General features: G+C 29.0%; 2 protein-coding genes across 4 annotated transcripts in view; one reads left to right on the forward strand and one right to left on the reverse strand.

Annotated features, from left to right (window-relative positions):
- LOC149058366 (uncharacterized) overlaps window positions 1-20,531 on the reverse strand; it is a 476,835-nt gene that overhangs the window by 298,353 nt on the left and 157,951 nt on the right. The gene's annotated exons all lie outside the window — the stretch shown is intronic.
- g (adaptor-related protein complex 3, delta 1 subunit-like garnet) lies at window positions 9,504-20,490 on the forward strand. Its single transcript, XM_015513931.2, has 19 exons — window positions 9,504-10,133; window positions 10,237-10,332; window positions 10,390-10,518; window positions 10,582-10,722; window positions 10,779-11,048; window positions 11,111-11,184; window positions 11,917-11,966; window positions 12,177-12,226; window positions 15,908-15,956; window positions 16,017-16,162; window positions 16,219-16,367; window positions 16,424-16,654; window positions 16,710-16,860; window positions 16,926-17,146; window positions 17,213-17,372; window positions 17,431-18,048; window positions 18,178-18,318; window positions 18,397-18,534; window positions 19,782-20,490. Exons 1-19 carry the CDS (start codon window positions 10,038-10,040, stop codon window positions 20,160-20,162), a joined length of 3,291 nt encoding a protein of 1,096 aa, XP_015369417.2. The 5' UTR covers window positions 9,504-10,037; the 3' UTR covers window positions 20,163-20,490.

The raw sequence follows: 20,531 nt of genomic DNA on the forward strand, positions 1-20,531 counted from the left end.
TAGATACTAATAAAATAAATAACTTTAATATCAACTTAATTATATCGTAAAATATACTTAAACGCCTCTGTCCTCTGTCATATGGGCTTACAGAACATTTATCATTGAATTCAAATTTAACATAATATACACTATACAGTGGTTATAATGACTTACTCGATGATGAGATACAGTATACACATCGACATCACACTTACTATACAAAAAAATGGTTACAGGTTACTAGCATAGACAAGTATATAAAACTATACTAGCTTACTATCTCTTTTTTATTTATTTAAACTTTATACAACAATTAGTTTCGACAGTTAGGTACTTATTAAAGGGTTGCTACCAGTTTTACCATTTACTAAATTATCCATTATACATATTTTCCATGGAAATAGTAAACTATGGAAAAAGTGAACATTACGTCATGTACTCATAGACCTATTATACTAGTATAATAGGTCTATGCATATTGCATAGTATAATAGGACGTATATGCATGCACCACAGAATATATTCTGTGCATGTACTATCAAAAACCATTTTATCCAGCAACGTTATTACCAGTTTTACCATTGTACTTCATTGCCAAAAGAACGTTTTTCCATGATTAAATATTTTAATTTTTTTTTTATTCCCAAAAACTACTATATTATCCAAAGTTATCTACCACTTTTTCCACATTTTAATTTTTCCAATGTTCAATTTTTACCAATCGGAAAAAATAAACATTGGTCAAAGTGGTTTTTAGAAAAAATTAATAACTAAAAATAATGCCTTTTTATGTTATTTATGTACACGGATAATAGACATTATATCTATTATCCGTGATTTATGTAGCCATGTAGGAAGGAACTTTCAGCGCTAGGCCGAGGCCCGAGGGCCTCTGGCCCCGATGCCCTGAGGTTAGGTTAGGTTAGCCCATTGCAGGTGCTCAACATTTCCCCCCCGACGGGACCCACCTTGACGTGGTGGGGGGGCTCACCGACTCCGGTCGGTGCCAAGAGGTACCCAACTCCCCGGCACTGACTTTAATTAGTTGGTGCCGGAGCCTCTAGAGCCGCTCTTGACCTTAACTGGTTGAGGGCGGCAGGTACGGTAACCACCTGCTACCACTAGCAAACGGACCCTGAAGGAAAACAGCAAACCACAACGAGAAGGCCACTCACAAAAACCAAAGATGGATCAAAACGTAAATGGAAATTCTACCCCTGTCACAGGCCCTCACGGATTCGGAGGGAGGGCCGTCCATCAGGCATCAGCAGACGGAAACCGGAAACTAGGAAATGATGATTATGAAGATACGAAAATAATAGAAGATTTGGAAAAGGATATGATGGACTTAGATGACATAACCCTCAGTGGTTGGATGTCCGAAACATGGGGAGACTTAGATGACAACATTAAAAAGGTGGACGCGTTAGTCACCAGACTTTTCGCGTTCACCTCAACAACGAAGAACGCCCACAAGGAGATAAAAATGATGAGTGCCGAACTAAAAGATGTGATGAAGCATGTTAAACGTCCCATGCTAGAACTGGGTGTTATTGCGGAAAAAACATACGAGAAAATGAAGGATGTGTCGTCATTAAATGCGAGCTTAGTCGCTACAGCAGCCGTAACAGCCTCCACGTCAGTTGGAAAAGTCACGGAAAAGAAGAAGGAGAAAGGCGTATTACAGGAGAAAAGCGAAAATCTCGCCGAGAGGAAAAAGAAGAAATCCAAAATGAAGTCAGGGAATAAAAAAATCCGCGTTGCCCCTCCCCAAGGCATCACTATATCAGGAAAGGGAGTAAGTACCTATTCTGATATGGTAAAAAGATTAAAAGAAGAAATTGATCTGGAAACATTAGGAGTACAGATCAAATCAATGAAGAGGACGAAGGATGATGGAATCTTCTTGCTGGTCGGCAAAGGGGCCAAGGCAGTAGATGGAGCAAAAAAGTTAAGACGAGCAGCTGAGGACGCACTGGGCGGTGACGTCGAAGTCAAGGATTCGAGCAAGCCCTGCCTCATCGAGATCCGGGGTATTAGCCAAGAAGATAGAGAAGAGGACGTCGTTCAAGGAGTTTGCCGGTACGGGCCAATACGAGAAGAAGTTGTCGTGAAGAAGATGGAAACGTCGTTCGGAGGAAAACAGAGGGCTCTCGTCTCTGTCCCAGCTACGACAGCTGAGAGAGTCATTGCCGGAGGTCGCGTCCTGGTCGGACTGATCTCGTGTGGAGTTCGCCTGAAAGGCAACCCTCCAATCAGATGTTTCAGATGTCATGGATACAATCACAAGGCGTTCTCATGCAGAGGCCTCGATAGGAGCAAGCTGTGCATGACGTGCGGTGGAGAAGGCCACTTAGGGAAACAGTGTCGAAGCGCTCCCAACTGCGTCCTATGCAAGGAGCTGAAGCGGCAGGCGGACCACTACCCAGGAAGCGGTAGATGTGAGGCCTATAGGAAGGCGAGACCTAAATAACTGTATAGTTAAGCATTCGTAAGATGTGGGTCAAAGACCAAAACAAGGGGGTTAGAGGCCCCCTATTTTGATGTAATAAAATTGTGTAAATTGTGTTTACAGCATGTATTTCATTGTATTTCATTGTATATTTGTTTACAATAAACGATGAACACCAGGGGGTGAAATGACTCACGTCGGTGCCACCCCTAGTGTTCGATTCCATATGTAAAAAAAAAAAAAAAAAAAGGTGCTCAACATTTGATATTATAAAATTAGAATTTTAAAATATTTTAATTTATTTATTAGATACGAGTTGATTAATATCTACTGTGTTATAAATTTAATACTTGGACGCTACAGTCCTAGGTACACACATATTTGTTGTCTCCGTCTTACAAGTGAGTAGGTAACATACTAACATAGCAATAATTTACGCTAAGATCACGTTTAACTCAGGGGCGTCATTTCAACTTTTTGAAACGTATGTTAACTAGAAGACAGGCCAATATAATATGGACTAAAGTTATAACAAAAAAATTCGCAATGCTCGACAATTTTATCCTCCATAAATCTAATGATTTAAAATATAAATACACTCATAACTTTATTTCATTATCGAATTATTTTATATTATATAATAGTATTTTAATAATGTATTATTCAACGGTTTAATTTTGAGCATGCTGTGTTATTATTATGGCATATAGTGATCAGCCGCAGTCATTTATTTGTTCTACGTTGCTATAAATAGGTTAGAAACTCAACGTAACAAAACTAACCTACTATATACCTACTTACTACAGTTTTTGACCATAGATAATAGATGCCGATGTTTGAGATCAATCATACTAAAAAAAAAAGAATAATCTTTGTCCGGCGCGGAAAAATTATTGTTAGCCCAATATGCATCTTGATAAATTTTAAGTATGCATTAGCATATCCTGCAATACCCCAAATGACGCCCCTGGTTTAACTCCGTTAGTTTTAAAAGTTAGAGTAAATTTACCTATTATGAATCTTGATGGTAGGAACATTATCTGTGTTTGTATGTGGATTTTTTACGATAACTTTGTTTTTAAGGGAGTTTGAAAATTTTTAATTTACGCTTTTTTATACACGCATGACGCATCACTTGCTATCGTAAAAAACCCACATACAAACACATAATGTTCTAATTTTCTTAAATTCAAGTTTACGGAACTAAAATGTGATCTGCTGAGCGTAAATTTGTTAGGTTATGCATCTTTAAGATGGAGAAAACAAATATGTGTGTAGCGTCCGCTTAAATTATTATAAATTAACTTCAGATTTACTATTAAAATTAATTTTCATTCACGACGATCGACGATAATTATAGTACGTATGTTCTTTGCTTGTACCGAATGGCGATGGCGAATGATATCGTAAAGCAATATATTTTGTTTATAAATCATCATATATTAATATATTATAATGTGCTACTATAATTGTTTATTGTTTAATTGTCTAAATATATATTGTTATAATTTGCCTTTAATTTGTGATTGTTTACGGTTGTATCCTGAGTCTCCTGACACCTAGTAATAGTAGTAATACACCCCTACAATCAGGGTTGGGCAGTATCAAAGATACGTATCAATGATACAATTGTATCTTGTATCATGATACATTTTATACCAGTATCTTGTATAGTTGTATCTTTTTTGCCAAAAGATACAAGATACTTTTGTTGTAAAAATGTATACTGAATAGTGCCAAGACATTTCGATTTTCGTTATTAGATGAAATGTATACAAATTAAGATGTAATTTTTATGCAATCTATTAATTTTGGTGTATTTATATTATATACTGATGTTTTAGTTATAAACTTATAAATTTATAATGTGTACCTATTGACTTATTATATTATTTAATAATTTAATATAATTATGACTTTATAAGTATTTATGTATTGACAGTTTAGTGAATTATGTATAGACGTTTTAAGTTTAATAGTAATTAAAATTCGATTAGAAATATAAAAGTATCATGTATCTAAGTATCTTTGATACATATATCATGTTTCATGTATCTTGTATCTTTTCTACATTCACAATGTATCTTGTATCTTGTATCTTGATACACTAAATGCATGTTTCATGTATCATGTATCATAATACTTTTTTTTGAGTATCTTACCCAACCCTATATATACAGGGTGATTCTTTTATCAAACAACACTTATATGGTGTTTGTGTGTAAATACCACCTAACATACACCTATAACACACAAACACCACCCAACTTTGGGAGGCTATATCTTGAAAACGAATTGACGAAAAATGAAAATTTAAATGTGAAAATTCATTGAAAAAATAGCCTTTTTAGTTTATCAAATTTTAAGTATAGGTTGTCATTTGAAAATCAAAAGTTGATAATGGTTAACCTGATAAATATAAGGGTGAAAATATTTAAAAAATATATAGTTCTAGAACAAGATGGTTCCAAAATTTTGAAAAAAAAAAAATTTGAAAAAATTCAATAGTTTTTGAAATAATGAGTGTTGTTTGATAAAAGAATCACCCTGTATATATATATATCTTAGTTCGTGCTTTCTATGTATTACACTAACGCACATTTTTTCTAAAAACCACTACAGCCAATATTTATTTTTTCCAATTGGTAAAAATTGAACATTGGAAAATCTAGTTATTAGAAAAATTTGTTATTGGGAAAATTAATTTCGGGAAAAAATGGTACACTCGCCTTATTAAAAAGAAGAAGAAGAGTAAGTAGTTTACGAAAAAATTAAAAAACCTATATTTTTGGTGTCAATATTATGTGAGTTGGAGAAATTGAAAAGGGATAATACGTGGTCACTTCGTGATAATAGTCTGGGGCCATGGGCGCCCGGAGGGGGGGGGGCAAGACGGGGCATTTGCCCCCCCTTGGAATTCAAATAGAATATTGAACGTTAACTTTTATTTTGACGAATCAGCAGATATTTCTGGTGTTGAGCAGCTAACAATTGTAATTAGATTTTTAGACAAACAATCAAAGATTCGAGAAGAATTCCTTGGCTTTTTACCATTATAGATAAATTAGACGCAGAATCAGTTGCTACTAAAATTTTATCATTTATGGAAGATAGTGGCCTTAATTTAAGTAAATTTTGTGGACAAGGTTATGAGTTTATGACGGTTGTGCTACAATGGCTGGCAAAGTAGGCGGCGTTGCTAAATTAATTCGTGACCGATATAATAAAGCTTTATATTTCCATTGTGCTAGTCACCGATTAAATTTAGTAATTAACGATCTAAACAAAATTATGGTTATTCGTAATACTATTGGCACAATAAAAGAAATTATAAAATTTTATCGCGAAAGTACCCTTCGAAGAAATCTTATACCTAATATACCACTTTTTTGCGAAACACGCTGGTCTTCAAAGTATAAGAGTATTAGGCTATTTTCTGAAAATTTTATTACTATAATTCAAAGCCTTCAATCTTTGTCTATTAATGGTCTTATCAATTCGAATACAAGACAACGTGCACTATATCTATACTCTTCAACCTCAAATTTTTCATTTATAATTAGTATGAAAATAATCGCAAAATACAGCGCTATCCTAGAACCGGTTACAAATATTTTACAAGGTGTATCAATGGAGCTTTATAAAGTTCGGGAACATGTAGAGGAATTGTTAAAAATGTTAGAAGACAATAGAACAAATGCAAATGAAATCTTTGATTTATTGTTTACTGATGCCAAATCTATAGCAGATGATTTTGAAATCACTATTACTTGTCCCAGAATAACTGGAAAACAATCAAACAGAAACAATTATTCTTATGAATCTCCCAAAGACTATTATCGAGTATCAATTTTTATACCTTATCTAGATTCAATAATTCAGTGTATTAAAGAAAGATTTGAAAAAGTAATGGTGTTGCTTTTTCACTACAACACCTTCATCCAGCATTATTTATAAAAATGAAAAAACAAGAGTACACTGACAGCATAACTAATATTTATAATTTTTATAAAATTGAAAATCTGTTAGCTGAAAGTGAAAGTTGGTATAGTTTATGGCAAAAAAAAGACTGCCAAAGTATGGACATAATAGATTTACTAGAACATAGCAAAATATTTTTCCCTGGCATTACAATTGCATTAGAAATTTTTCTGTCTTTGCCAGCTACAAGTTGTGCAGCCGAAAGATCATTTAGCACTTTACGAAGGGTTAAAACTTGGCTTCGGTCTACGACGGGCGAAGACCGATTAAATGGCCTATGTATGTTAAGTGTCCATCGAGAAAGAGTTGATACAAGAAAAGAGAAATTAATTGAACAGTTAATAACAAGGTTTGCAATAGAACAACCACGAAGACTTCAGTTTTTATTTAATAAAGAATAAATACCATATAATTCCAACACATTTTTTAGGTTGTAAGGAATATATTTTTTAATGTTATTTTTGGTGTTGGATTTCATATAATTCTAACACATTTTGTGGAGGAATACAATTTTTTTGTGTTTTATTTCATTATGCCCCTCCCTGATAAATTTCCTGCGGGCGCCCATGTCTGGGGCTGTTGAGTATTAATATTGGGTTATGTCATAAACCATGGTGTTATTGTGGAATGTACGGAGAGAGGAATCGTTCGAAGAAAGTTTGAATTAATTAGAATGAATTAGGTAGATACATGGTAGGGAAGAATAGTATAAAGTACTCTAATTATGTTGAAACATTAGGCTGTGGATGACGTTGTAATGGGTGGAAGCCTACTAAATAAAAATATGTGAAACTTCGGCATCTAGAAAAAATACCCAGCTGAAAGAAGAGAAACTGAGCCGTCCGTAAAATTTAAGATTAAAAGTTGGAAGGAAAGAGTTATGAATAAATTCAAGAAAAATATTGTTGATATTAGATGATGCAAATATTAGAAAATTTAGTATAATATGCTTCAGGAAGTCTTTGTATAGGTGGGTAGTGGAGGAAAGTAATAGACATTGGAAATTAATTTCATTTAGAGGAAGCTATTTTGTTTTGATATAACTTTGCGTATCTGCGAAAGAATGTGCTATTAAGACAAGAACTGAGAGAGCCTTTTGGACATAGCGCCAAGAGTAATCAAGCTCGAAGCAGAAGTTAAGAATATAGGAATCTTTCAATCTTTGTATGATAAATTCTTAAGTGCCTAAGAATTTACCGACGAGAAATCCAGCTCAAATTTGAAGTGGTTGACATGATGTCCCGAGTCCCGACCTTTAACTGTTCATTATTCATAGAACAACGATATTATAAGAAACATTTATTTGAATCTAGTTGAATACATTTTTTAATTTAAATATATGTTTAGATATTTTCATTACAATTTGGAATTAGTGTGCTCGTAAACAATATATATAGGTATATATATACATTATATAAAGCTTTACCCAAAAATGTTAAGTTCTTGTAAGAAAAATTAGTGAGAAACATTCATCCTTGTATAGTTGCATTAAATTATTTAAATTTACAAGCATTAAATATTAAAATTTAAAATTGTATTCATATTTTAATTATACATAATGAGTTACACAATACACATTATCGAGATTTTGATGAATTCAAACTTTAACGCTTGTAAAAAAAAAAGTATAACCAACGAACGCATAATACCTAGGTACCTATTTTATAAATTTAAATTTAACTAGTACCTAATTGGCTAATTATATTAACTTACATAATTTCTACTTATGAGGAATCTTGACATCTTGTATTCAATTTTCGAGATTGCGGATAAAAAAAAAATCTATAAATAGCTCAAAAACATCTATAATATTTTTAATATTATATAATAGGAAGATCTTGATAATGCTCGATGCAATAAATATTTGGTAATCGTTCAAGTTCACCACAGTCTACAGACAATTGAAATCGAAAATATCTCTTAACTTGTTATGTACTTATGTAAAAATACCTTGGCTTGACCTTGGACTTCCAAATACTGAGTTCTTCGTCATATTCAACATAAAAAGTTGAATAGGTAACATAGGTTATAACAAAAACAAGGATGATAAAACAGAAATATATCACTATAAGTCAAACCCATCAGTATAATTCAACATAGGTACCTCTATTGATAGGTGTATCGTGTATGATAATGTTTAAAAAAAATATGCTTAAAGTAATTATGTATACAAATCATAAATTACGGCCGGTACTGTAATATCTGTAATTGTTTTGTGGTAATAGTGATGTACAAAATATAGTACCTAACTATTTTTGACTATTGTTTAGGATATCTATTTAAAACACCGTTATAGAATGTAGTGGACCAACATGTTCCATTTTCCTCAACTAAATTTTAAATTCATTATAACTAGGATAAGAAAATTTTAATGCAAAATGCTGAACTTTGAGTCTCCGGCAATAGTTTTCAAGCACAAAGTCTATTTCATATATCAGAGGATTGAAAACTAACTTTTAATAGTTATTTTCGAGCATTTTATTGTAATTTTATTAATTTTTTTCTAAGGTTTATTCACCCATTGTATAGATTGTTTAATTGTATAAACTCTAGGTCTGTAGATAGATTAAGCCAATGCCTATTTAAATAACTCAAAAAAATTCACTTTATTTCGAAAACTTTATAATGCATGGAAATATTGTTAATATAAACATGTCATGTTCTTACGTTCATTTTTTATCGGTAAGAATAAGTATAGCTGAAAACTAAATCAATTTTTACTGGTTTTGCGCAAAGATCTCAGTTTTGCATAAATATTTTGATCATTTTTCGTAACGCTTTTGAAAACTGTTGGGAATTCACCCAAAGTACAAAGATGACTTTATACAATATATCATAATATCATATTATTATTATCTTAGTTCGTGATCCGTGACCTGTTACTCGTGACGTATCCACTATCCATAGATATACCTATATATTATTTGAAAATATTATATTATCTATAGTCTATGGACGTATCACGAGTTACGTCACTTCAGATATCAAAACTGAAAACACTCAACTTCAGTACAAATTCGGTGTTATAATTCTGTTTTCCGTTCTATAAAAATCTATAGACATATATGATATATCTGATGTGGTGGATATGCAAGATATTATGCATTTATGCTTAAAGCCCAGCTGTAGATTTATACAATCGTGACGGCGTGGCATAATTTTCTTCAGACCATCATAACACAGAATATAACAATCTTAATTCATAATAATATTATCTCTTGACATTACATCAACGATGATAACCCCACCGCATTACTGCAGTATTTACAATTTTACAATAATACATTACTGATTAGTGAATAGTGATTACTGTTGTAGTCCGGTCTCCGGTCAATCCACGTAACTACTAACTAAAGGTGCCCATTCGGGGCATTATACGTTTGGTAATAAAAACAAATAATAATTATGCAACACAGTAGGTAGGTTCCAAACCTTACGGGCTCGTTAACGTCTTGCGAATAATTACGATGTTTGTTCGTTATTGTAACATATTGCCATCGGTTTTTGCACTCGGCAAAATCTGCTAATAAATTATAGGAAAATCATAACAGATGCTTTATTTTTGTTATTGTAACACATTACCTGTACAAAGTGTTTTATAATCTGTTATTTTTTCATAAGAATGGCTTTAAAAAAAGTTAGAGGCAATATTGAGCGGATGTTTGACAAGAATTTGACCGATCTTGTACGCGGTATCCGCAATAGTAAGGAAAATGAGGTATGTAAACTAAATTTAAAAAAAAGAATCATTAAATTCTAAAATCATGGTTAACTTATCTGTTTATTTATTAAATTTAATTAATTGTTACTTTTTGTTGCAGGCTAAATACATTGCACAATGTATGGAAGAAATTAAACAGGAATTAAGGCAAGATAATATAGCAGTTAAAGCAACAGCTGTGGCCAAACTCACATATGTAATAATTTGTTTAAAATACAAAAAGATCAAATTAATATTTTTTACTTTCTTTCAGTTACAAATGTTGGGCTATGATATTAGTTGGGCTGGATTTAACATTATTGAAGTTATGAGCTCTTCTAAATTTACATATAAAAGAATTGGATACTTAGCTTCATCTCAGAGCTTTCATACAGATACAGATGTATGTAAATATTATTTATAATTAATAACCGTTTACAATGTGTATGTTTATATATTATTTTAGTTATTGATGTTGACAACCAATATGATACGTAAGGATCTGAATAGCCAAAATCAATATGACGCTGGTGTTGCTCTTTCTGCACTTGCTTGTTTTATTAGTCCAGATTTAGCAAGAGACTTGGCTAATGATATAATGACATTGGTGACTTATATTTTATTAAATACTTATAATGGAAACTAAATTTACTATTTTCTTAGTTGTCGTCCACAAAACCATATTTAAGAAAAAAGGCTGTGCTAATGATGTATAAAGTATTTCTTCGATTTCCGGAAGCATTAAGACCAGCATTTCCACGTTTGAAGGATAAATTAGAAGACATGGATTGCGGGGTTCAATCAGCTGCTGTTAATGTAGTCTGTGAATTAGCTAGAAAAAATCCAAAAAATTACCTGAGTTTAGCTCCTGTATTTTTTAAATTAATGACATCGTCTACAAATAACTGGATGTTGATTAAGATAATTAAATTGGTAATGTTTCAAATTTAAAATTTTTTTAGTATGTAATTATCATTATTAATTGTTATTCTTAGTTTGGTGCATTGACCCCACTTGAACCAAGACTTGGAAAAAAACTTATAGAGCCGCTTACTAATTTAATTCACAGGTAAACAAATTTTAACAAATTTATTTTTTGATATTAACTTTTTTTTAATTTTAAATGCTATTATTTAAGTATTTTTAGCCTTCTTTTAGATTCATAAATTAAATAACTATTATTATTTTACTAAAGATATTTTTAACACATGCACTTGGAATATAAAATATATTTTTTGTAGGATTAGGTCTGATAATAGATTTACTAAAAACAATTCAGTTTTATCAAATAGTCTCGCTAATGGACAAAATAAATTGAGGGACATTTCTCACTTTTGGAGATGGTATGTTTAAGGGTTATAAAAATATAAGTATGCTTTGTAAATCTAGATTAGTATTCAGTATTGATTGCATTCTAGAATAATTATATTTTTTAAATGCCCTACCAATAATAAATAACGAGTACATTTTTAGATACCTGTATAATAATTATCATCGAAGTTTCCTTCTATGTTTTCTGCATAATATATTTTTAGGACACCTATTTTTAATACTAAAATATTATTTATTAATCTTACTTGAAAAAAATTTTTATAGAACTATACCCCTTTAAATTATTGTGTTCACTGTTACAATATTTAGTTATAAACCCAAATAAGTCCGATTATATATTATATTAGTTAATTATTTTAAAATTGTAAAAAATATCTTCAGTTCTTGTAAAATAATTGTGTTTATATATTGATGTTCAATATAACTACATTTTTCAAAATAAAAATAAATTTGGTTTGTTTTTTTACAGTACTTCTGCCATGTCTTTATTATATGAATGCATCAATACTGTGATTGCTGGTAAGTACTCTTTTATACATTTTACCTTTTTTTTGAGATAAACATTATTTAAAATAAAGAGATATGAATATGAGTACAGAGTATTAATTGTAATATTCTTTGTACTAGTAACTTTTGATATTATATTTCGGTCTAATTTTCCTTAGTTAAAATAATTAAATATTTTTGTATGTAACTATTAATTTTTTAACACTATGTTAAATTTTACAGTACTTATCTCAATTTCATCCGGTATGCCAAATCATAGTGCTTCCATTCAAGTAATACTTTTTAAAATATTTTATTAAAATTTAAAATGTATACACTTGATGTATACAAGTTTATCTATAAATAGTTATTGTATATATATATATGATCCTTTTTCTTGTAATAATGCATTTATTTAATAATATATTCAGAGTTTAAAAATTATTGAGTACACTTAAAAACAAAATTTTTAAATACTTAAATGTGTTTCGTGTGTTGATAGAAACTTCTTTTTAGATTCTGAATGGAGTGATGAATGTATTAATTTTACAATGATGTGTGTGTGTTTTTTTTTTTGTGTGTCTGTGTACAGCATAACTACTCAAAATAATGCTTCAATTTCTAGGGGGTGGTTTCCGAGGGAAATTGAATATCCTTAGTGTATTATAGAGATCAAAAGTAAACATTTTCCAAGTTGGAAATTCCAACAGTTTTCAAAAAAGTCGAGAAAAACAAAAAAAAAGTGACGTGAAAAACTGAAATTTTTACGCAAAACTAGTTTTCAACCAAATCGATTTTTTTTATATGGTTGTAATTCAAAAACTAATCACTGTAAATACTTGACATTTTCACCAAATGTTTATGTTGATGTTCTCTATATATAGTTTAATTTTCAAAAATTTTTGAATTTTTTTGAGTTACTTATAGACCACTGAAATTTTCGATTTTTATGAGAATTTTTTTTTTTAAGTGTTGGTAAAAGAATGTTGGATGACCAAAAAAACTTGAAAATGTAATACAAGGTTCCTTATGAGTTGTTCTTATTGTAGCTAAATAAATTTAAAAATTGTTAGCCACAATTTTTTTTCATAAGCGTTTATAGTTCAAATTTTTACGAAATCTGTCGAAAACGCAAAAAATTGCAAATAATTTTGAAGTAGAAAAATAATAAAAATGTTTATAACACTAAGGATTAAAAATACAACAATAAGTCTTCCATAAGTTTTTCTTCAAGTAGTAGCTATAGAGAAAACTCGAAGCATCAATATAGGAAAAATTTTAAGTGCGTTTGAATTTTAAATTTTTACAAAATAGCGTAACGATAACGATTTATCCTCAAACAATTTTAAATATTTGTTATTATTCAAAAAGTATAAGTCGTACGTACTTGAAAATTTTACCAGTTTTTTAGATTGGCATTTTCTTTAAATGATTTAATTTTCAAAATATTTTGACTTTTTTGAGGTATTTATAGACAACTGAAATTTTCAATTTTTTTTTGGAGTGTCGATAAAATTTTTTTGGCCCTACCAAAATACTTGAAAATGTAATACAAAGTTCCTCATAAGTTATTCTTATAGTGATTAAAAAATTATAAGAATACTAATACATAGGCCCATTTTTTATTAGCATTTGAAGTTCAAATATTGACTTAATACGTAAAAATTTATAAAAGTTTTTCTCTTTAGATATAAGGTTTAAAAATGAAATACAAGGCTTCTAACATATTTTTACAATAGCAGTTGAAAAATAAAATAAATTTATAATCACAATTTTTTTTATAGACATTCAAAGTTTGAATATTGACAAAATACGTAAAAATCACGAAAATTCACAAATTATTTTAAGCTAAAAACTCATAGAAAATCTTCTTTTAAATCTAAGATTTGAAAATTTAACACAAGATTCCTTACAAGTTTGTCAATCTTTATCACAAAAAAAATGTCCACCAGAAATTCAAATTAAATTTTTATGAGCGTTTGAAATTTATATTTTTACAACATTGGATTTTCACTGGATTTCACATTTATTGTTGATTTTCTTATTTTTGTGTAACTCTATAAAATATAACCGCAGGTACTTGAAATTTTCATCAAATGCTTAAATAGGCATTTTCTATATTTGATACAATTTTCAAAATGTTTTGATTTGTTTTGAGCTGTTTACTGACATTTTAATGTCAAAATAACTTTTTTAGTTTTTTTTTTCTATAAATATTGATAAAAATGTATTCGTTGGGTAGAAAAGCTTGAACATTTAATACAAGGCTTCTTACATATTGTAACAATAGCAGTTGAAAAATATTAAAAATACATGGCTTGATTTTTTTTTTATAAGCATTTAAAGTTCAAATTTTGACTAAATACATAAAAATTACGGCAATGTTCAAATTATCTTAGATTGAAATTCATAAAAGTTTTTCTTTTTAAATCTAAGATTTGAAAATTTAATACAAGGCTACTAAAATTTTTTTACAAACATTCAAATTTTAATTTTGACAACTTACGTAAAAATCACGAAAATTCGCAAATTATTTTAAGCTAGAAATTCATAAAAAAATTTCTTTTTAAATCTAAGATTTGAAAATTTTTAATAATCTTTAATATATCCTAGACAGGTAAACCGCCTGAGCTCAAAACCTTTTTTCGTATACAGTGATATAATATCATTGGATTCAAATTTAATTTTATCCGTTACAGTAGGTAACCTACTTGTAACCTATTGTACAGCAGAGTGACATCCATGACTTACCCGCTTTTTTTGAAATGAAGAACGCCTGTTTTAACTTAAAAAGTGATTAGAAGATGTTTTGAAAATGTTAATGTATATATATTATATAAATATAAATCAAAATTTGAATGACTATTTTCTTAGTTATTAAACTTGATATACTAAAGAAATCAATCCATGATAATAGGTTTAGAAGTTAGTGGCTACGACAGTTAAAAAAATATAATTATTTTTATATTAAATCATTGTTCATGAAAATTTTACCAAATAATTAATAAATTTCCATTTAAAGACCATTACCATATTTAGCTAATGCCATTGTTCCATACGAAATATTGAACACATTTGCTACTATCTATAGAAAATTATTTTTTAATATAATTTTATATATAATTTTTTCTTTTAATGGTACCTATTATGAATAATAATGCAATATATTGGTAATATTTGATGCCGGAGGTATGAAGAGTAGAGCCTCTCACAGCCATGTGATGTAAATGATTCATAATTGTAGCACCCCAAGATTTTAACTCAATTTTCGCCACTTATAGTACATAAAGTTGAATTAACTCAGAAATTATCAGCCTCAATTTTAATTATTCATGTGTATAATTGCATAAACATTTTCAAAATATTCATCTGTATTTGACATTTAACTATAAAATAAGTCAGACCTTGTTTGGATTGTTTCAGTATACCCTTTAAATATCATAAAAAGTATTAGATAATAATAAGGTTTTTAAGTAAATTTAATAATATGAATTTGAATGAATACATTGTTAAAGATAAAAGAAAGTTGTGCATGCTTAATGTAAAACCTTATATTATAATAAACATTATATATATTTAAAAACTATTCTTAATATAAAACCATTATTTATCATAAATTTGTTCACATTTTAGATGTTTAAAGTAAGTTATGTATTTAAAAATGTTTCTCTTTTTCTGTAAATATTGTAATAAACTGTTTAAGTACTGTGCAGAATATTTTAATAATTTTCTAGTAAAACATTGTATGGATAATTTTTATTATTTCACTAGTTATATCTGTAGATAGGTACCTAATTTTTTGTTGTAAAAAGAGAATATGAAATGTTGTTAATACCATTTTTTGATTAGATGTTTAATTTATTTTTACTATCAATAGAGAAAGATTAAAAAAAATAAGTATCTAACTTTAAATACCTACACATTTATTATAATATACTATGGAAATACATAAACATGTTTAATTTTTTTTTCAGTTATGTGTCCAAAAATTAAGAATATTAATCGAAGATTCAGACCAGAACTGTAAGTATATTATAGTTTTAATTTTGTATTGTCTAACTTTATTCTAACTATATGTTTTAGTGAAATACTTGGGTTTACTAGCTATGTCTAAGATATTAAAAACACACCCTAAATCAGTTCAAGCTCATAAAGATTTGATTATGATCTGCTTGGATGACAAAGATGAATCAATCAGACTTAGAGCATTAGATCTTCTTTATGGAATGGTGAATTAATAAATGTTATTTTTGTAAACTTTTTAATTAGTATTATTTAATTTCAGGTCTCAAAAAAAAATTTGATGGAAATAGTGAAAAAACTTATGGTTCATATGGATAAAGCAGAAGGCACAGTTTATCGAGATGAATTGCTTGTCAAAATAATTGACATATGTTCACAAGATAACTATCATTTTATTACAAGTTTTGAATGGTCTGATTTAAATTATTATTATATTCATAAAATTAAAATTAAGTTCTTAATTCCAGGTATGTCAGTGTCTTAGTAGAATTAGCCCGAGTAGAAGGGATGAAACATGGCCCTTTGTTAGCACATCAAATGTTGGATGTTGCTGTTAGAGTTAAAGCTATAAGGCCATTTGCTGTTGGACAAATGTCTCTGCTTCTTAACAATGCTCATATGTTTATGCAGCCTTCTGGTGGTTCAAATATGGCTAATGTGCTTTATGCTGCAGCTTGGATATGCGGAGAATATGCCAAGTAATTAGTTTTCTTCAAAAATCTGTTTGGATTTTATAAGTTATTATTGTCATAGTGAACTAGAAAAACCTGAAGAAACTCTTTTCTCTATGTTAACCGGTAAAGTACATTCACTACCCGGTCATATTCAGGCTGCCTATGTGCAAAACATAATGAAAGTGTTATCAGTAATATTGTCTAAAGGAGATATTCAACAATCAATTAAGGTATAATTCTTGTTTTATTAAAAAATAAATGAAATAAAAATAAATTAACAAATCTTCTGATTTAGGTGTGTAAACAAGTATCAGATAAATTGGCTCAATATGTATCTAGCGGAGATTTAGAAGTTCAAGAACGTGCAAGTGCAGCCTTGCAGTTAATTAGTTACATTCATAAAGAGTTAGAAAATGGTGATACTGATGATATATGCACACAAGTAGCATACTTATTTAATGGAGAATTGAACCCAGTTGCGCCTAAGGCCCAGCGTAAAGTACAAGTACCAGAAGGGTGTGTTTTTATTTAATTAGTTAATAATACATTATAATTAACCTTAAACTTAACCAAATATTCTAGTTTGGATTTGGATCAATGGATAAATGAGCCATTGCATAGTTCTTCTGAAAGTGATGATGACAATCAGTCTGATGACCATTCAAATTTTTTTAATTTGGGTGGTTTTGATATGAAAGAAGAAGAAGAAAACATAGCGAGTTCTGTTGATCATGTAGAAAAGGTAAATTATTTTAATTTATAATGTTTACATTACTAAAAAAAAAAAACTGATATTTTAGAACAGAAAAGCTAGACTTCAAGAACAAGAAAATAATCCCAATTATTTGAAATTAAACTCAAGTAACGACCAAACCTGTGATGTTCCTATCACAGCCATAGATCTACCAACCTCATTAAACGTATCTGGTTTTATATCGTCTGACAAATACATTAAAGCTAAAAAGGAAAAAAAATCTAAAAAAAAATCAAAAAAAAAGAAAAAAGAATTAAATAATTTTGAAGAAGAAGATGAAGAACTTGCAATTGAAATGGTAGTTAATCGTGATGTAGGAGAAATGCCAGATGGTGCGGAAGATTCTGATGGGGCTGTAGATGTGCAAAAAGACATCAATGACCCACATACTGCCCTAGATATTGATTTAGATGTTCCTGAAATTAAATGTCCACCACCAGATGAAGAAAAAAAACATAAAAAAAAGAAGAAGGAAAAAGAAAAGAAGAAGAAAAAGAGCGAAAAATCAAAAAAGGTAAAAAAATTAGATGAAAGTGATCAACAATTGATTGAAATTAAACAAGGTTATGAAGAAGCATTGGGGATTTGCACACCATCAAAAGAAATTGTACAAGCCGAAGATTTATCATTCAAAAAATTAGCAATGGACAAATACATACTTTTGGTGAATATATATTAACATTATTAATAAATTGTATTTGTCTGTTTTATTATTACATTAAGCTTTGCAAAAAATAGTTTCTGCTTATATTACTTTGAATTAATTATAACTTTTTAACATTGAATTCTTAAGGAGTACAAGATTGATCCAAAAAATGAATTAAGTAACTCGGCAACTGTATTCTTTCGTCTTACAAATGTGGGTAATAATTGTTTGATTAAAAACATTGAAATTGATGTGACTAATTCCACTGCCATCCAATTTTTAGACGAAGTAAATATATCACCTAAATCTAAATAATAAGTTATTATAAATGATTACTTACTATTGTAAATTTATTTTATCATTTAGAAAAGTGAACCTTTATCTTGGTATAAACTCAATAATAGCATACAGTGTGGTTCATCAACTGAATTTGACTTGTCTCTTCAAGTTGAAAACATAGCTATTCCAAATACTCTTCGAGGGACATTAACATATATGGCACAAGTATGTTATTAATTTTTAGTTTGTTACTTTTATAGTTTTATAAATTAGTTAATATTAAAGATATTTTAAGAAGAAAACATATTGAAATGGTTTATTGGTACTTTATTTTGACTTTGACTAATTTAATATTAAAGCAGTTTACTTGAAAAAGACACCACTTAAAATTAAAAGGACACTATACCTACCTACATGGTTTTTTCGTCTTACACACATACAATATAGACTAAACACACTTACATTGTCTGAGTAGGACTCGCTCAATTTTGATCCTAAAATAAAAATACCTATTACAAAATTGGATTGTGATAATATTTTTGAGGGCAAGACTGTGTGATTTTTTATGATTCCCAATATATTGTTCATAATGTTATTTAAAAATAGTAAAAATTTATACATTGTCAAATGACCTTTAACTTTTCAAAATTTAAATATTTTTTTTTTTAAACGTATTGTCTTGCCCTCAAAATAATATTTTCACAATTCAATTTTGGTATAAGTATTTTTACTGTAGAATAAACATCCTGTTCTGTAAAATCAGCTAAATTTGACCATAATTTTCAAAGGAAAATATTCTACATATTGAACTATGTTTTTCAATGTTTTGATCTCATAATTTATAATTATAGACAAAACTAGAACATTTTGTTAGGACAGGTCAAATTATAAATGTGAAAGAAACTTCTAACTACAAAATAATTTTTTATTTAAATTTTATTAGGTCAGGTTTTATATGGCTAATATAAACTAGGTATTATATTTTATATGGCCTGACTGGCCTTACCTGTAGCTTCACCTGTTTATAATATGTCTTTAAAAGTGGCAATTTTAAAATAAAAAATTGGAATTTAAGAAAGTATTGTAGAAAGTTTTCTTCAATTCTATGAAGCCCTTGAGCTTTTCTATTAGTGCGCTTTAGGCAATAAATTAGTGGAAAAGTTTTATAACTTATGTAGCAACTAAAATATAAAATAGAATTTCAAAAAACCAGCCTTGTGTTCATTACATACTTATAAGGCTGCTCTAATTACTCCATTTTTAAATCAGTAATGTTACATAATGTGACACTACTTTTAAATTAGGTATCTAAATAAGTTAGTGGCTGCGCGGTTATACAAAATTGCGTAATAATGGTTACAACAGTCTACAAGGGCCAAGGCTTAGTTTTAATTTTGTGGTTGTAATTAAGTTAACAAGAATAAAAATATAAATGTATAGCTGTTTAAGTTTATATATATGTGTGTTATTAGATGTTCCAAGAAGACAATTTTCACCAAGACAAATTAGACTGGCGATTGGCCGTAGCTGTTTCAGATATGTTTCTTAAAGCTGCTCCATCTGTACCATTAGTTGAGCTACTATGCAATGGTCAACTAATCTTCAAATCGTCAGTGATCTTGCCAGGAACTAATTTTAACCAAGTTATTAATTGGTTTTCCACTAAACTTCATCTAGTATTAGTGGAACGTGTTGGTGAGACTGCTTCACTTTATGGCTCTACTGCATCTAATGAACAATTATGTTTATTGGTAAAATCAAATTTAAGCAATGTTTCTGTTGAAGCAAAATGTACATCACAAACATTAGTTGATAATTTAATGAATGAAATTAAATCCACTTATAACTTCTAACAAGATAATTATATACTATTCCAATATTAATTATTTGATCAATTATATTACAAAATGAAGACATGCAACTATGTTTTGTATGCCAGTCATCAGTTTAGATTGTTTGATAATGGTTTATATAAAAAAAAAAAAATGTTTATATTATTCGTTAAATTTACTAGTTTGCCTTTATATTGAATTTAACTTATTTTTACTTAGAATATATTTATATTTTAAATAATTTAAGAAATTATCAATTACAGATCATATTTATATTTGTATACAAAATATAATGTGTTTTCATATTTTATTATTTAATGATTTAAAATATATCAAATCTTCTACTAAATTGAACTTTAGTCAAATACTTTTAAATGGCTATTCAATTTG

The sequence above is a fragment of the Diuraphis noxia genome, unplaced genomic scaffold, assembly GCF_037042655.1.
Source record: "Diuraphis noxia isolate RWA-SAM2 unplaced genomic scaffold, SU_Dnox_SAM2 contig0002, whole genome shotgun sequence".
Taxonomy (NCBI): domain Eukaryota; kingdom Metazoa; phylum Arthropoda; class Insecta; order Hemiptera; family Aphididae; genus Diuraphis; species Diuraphis noxia.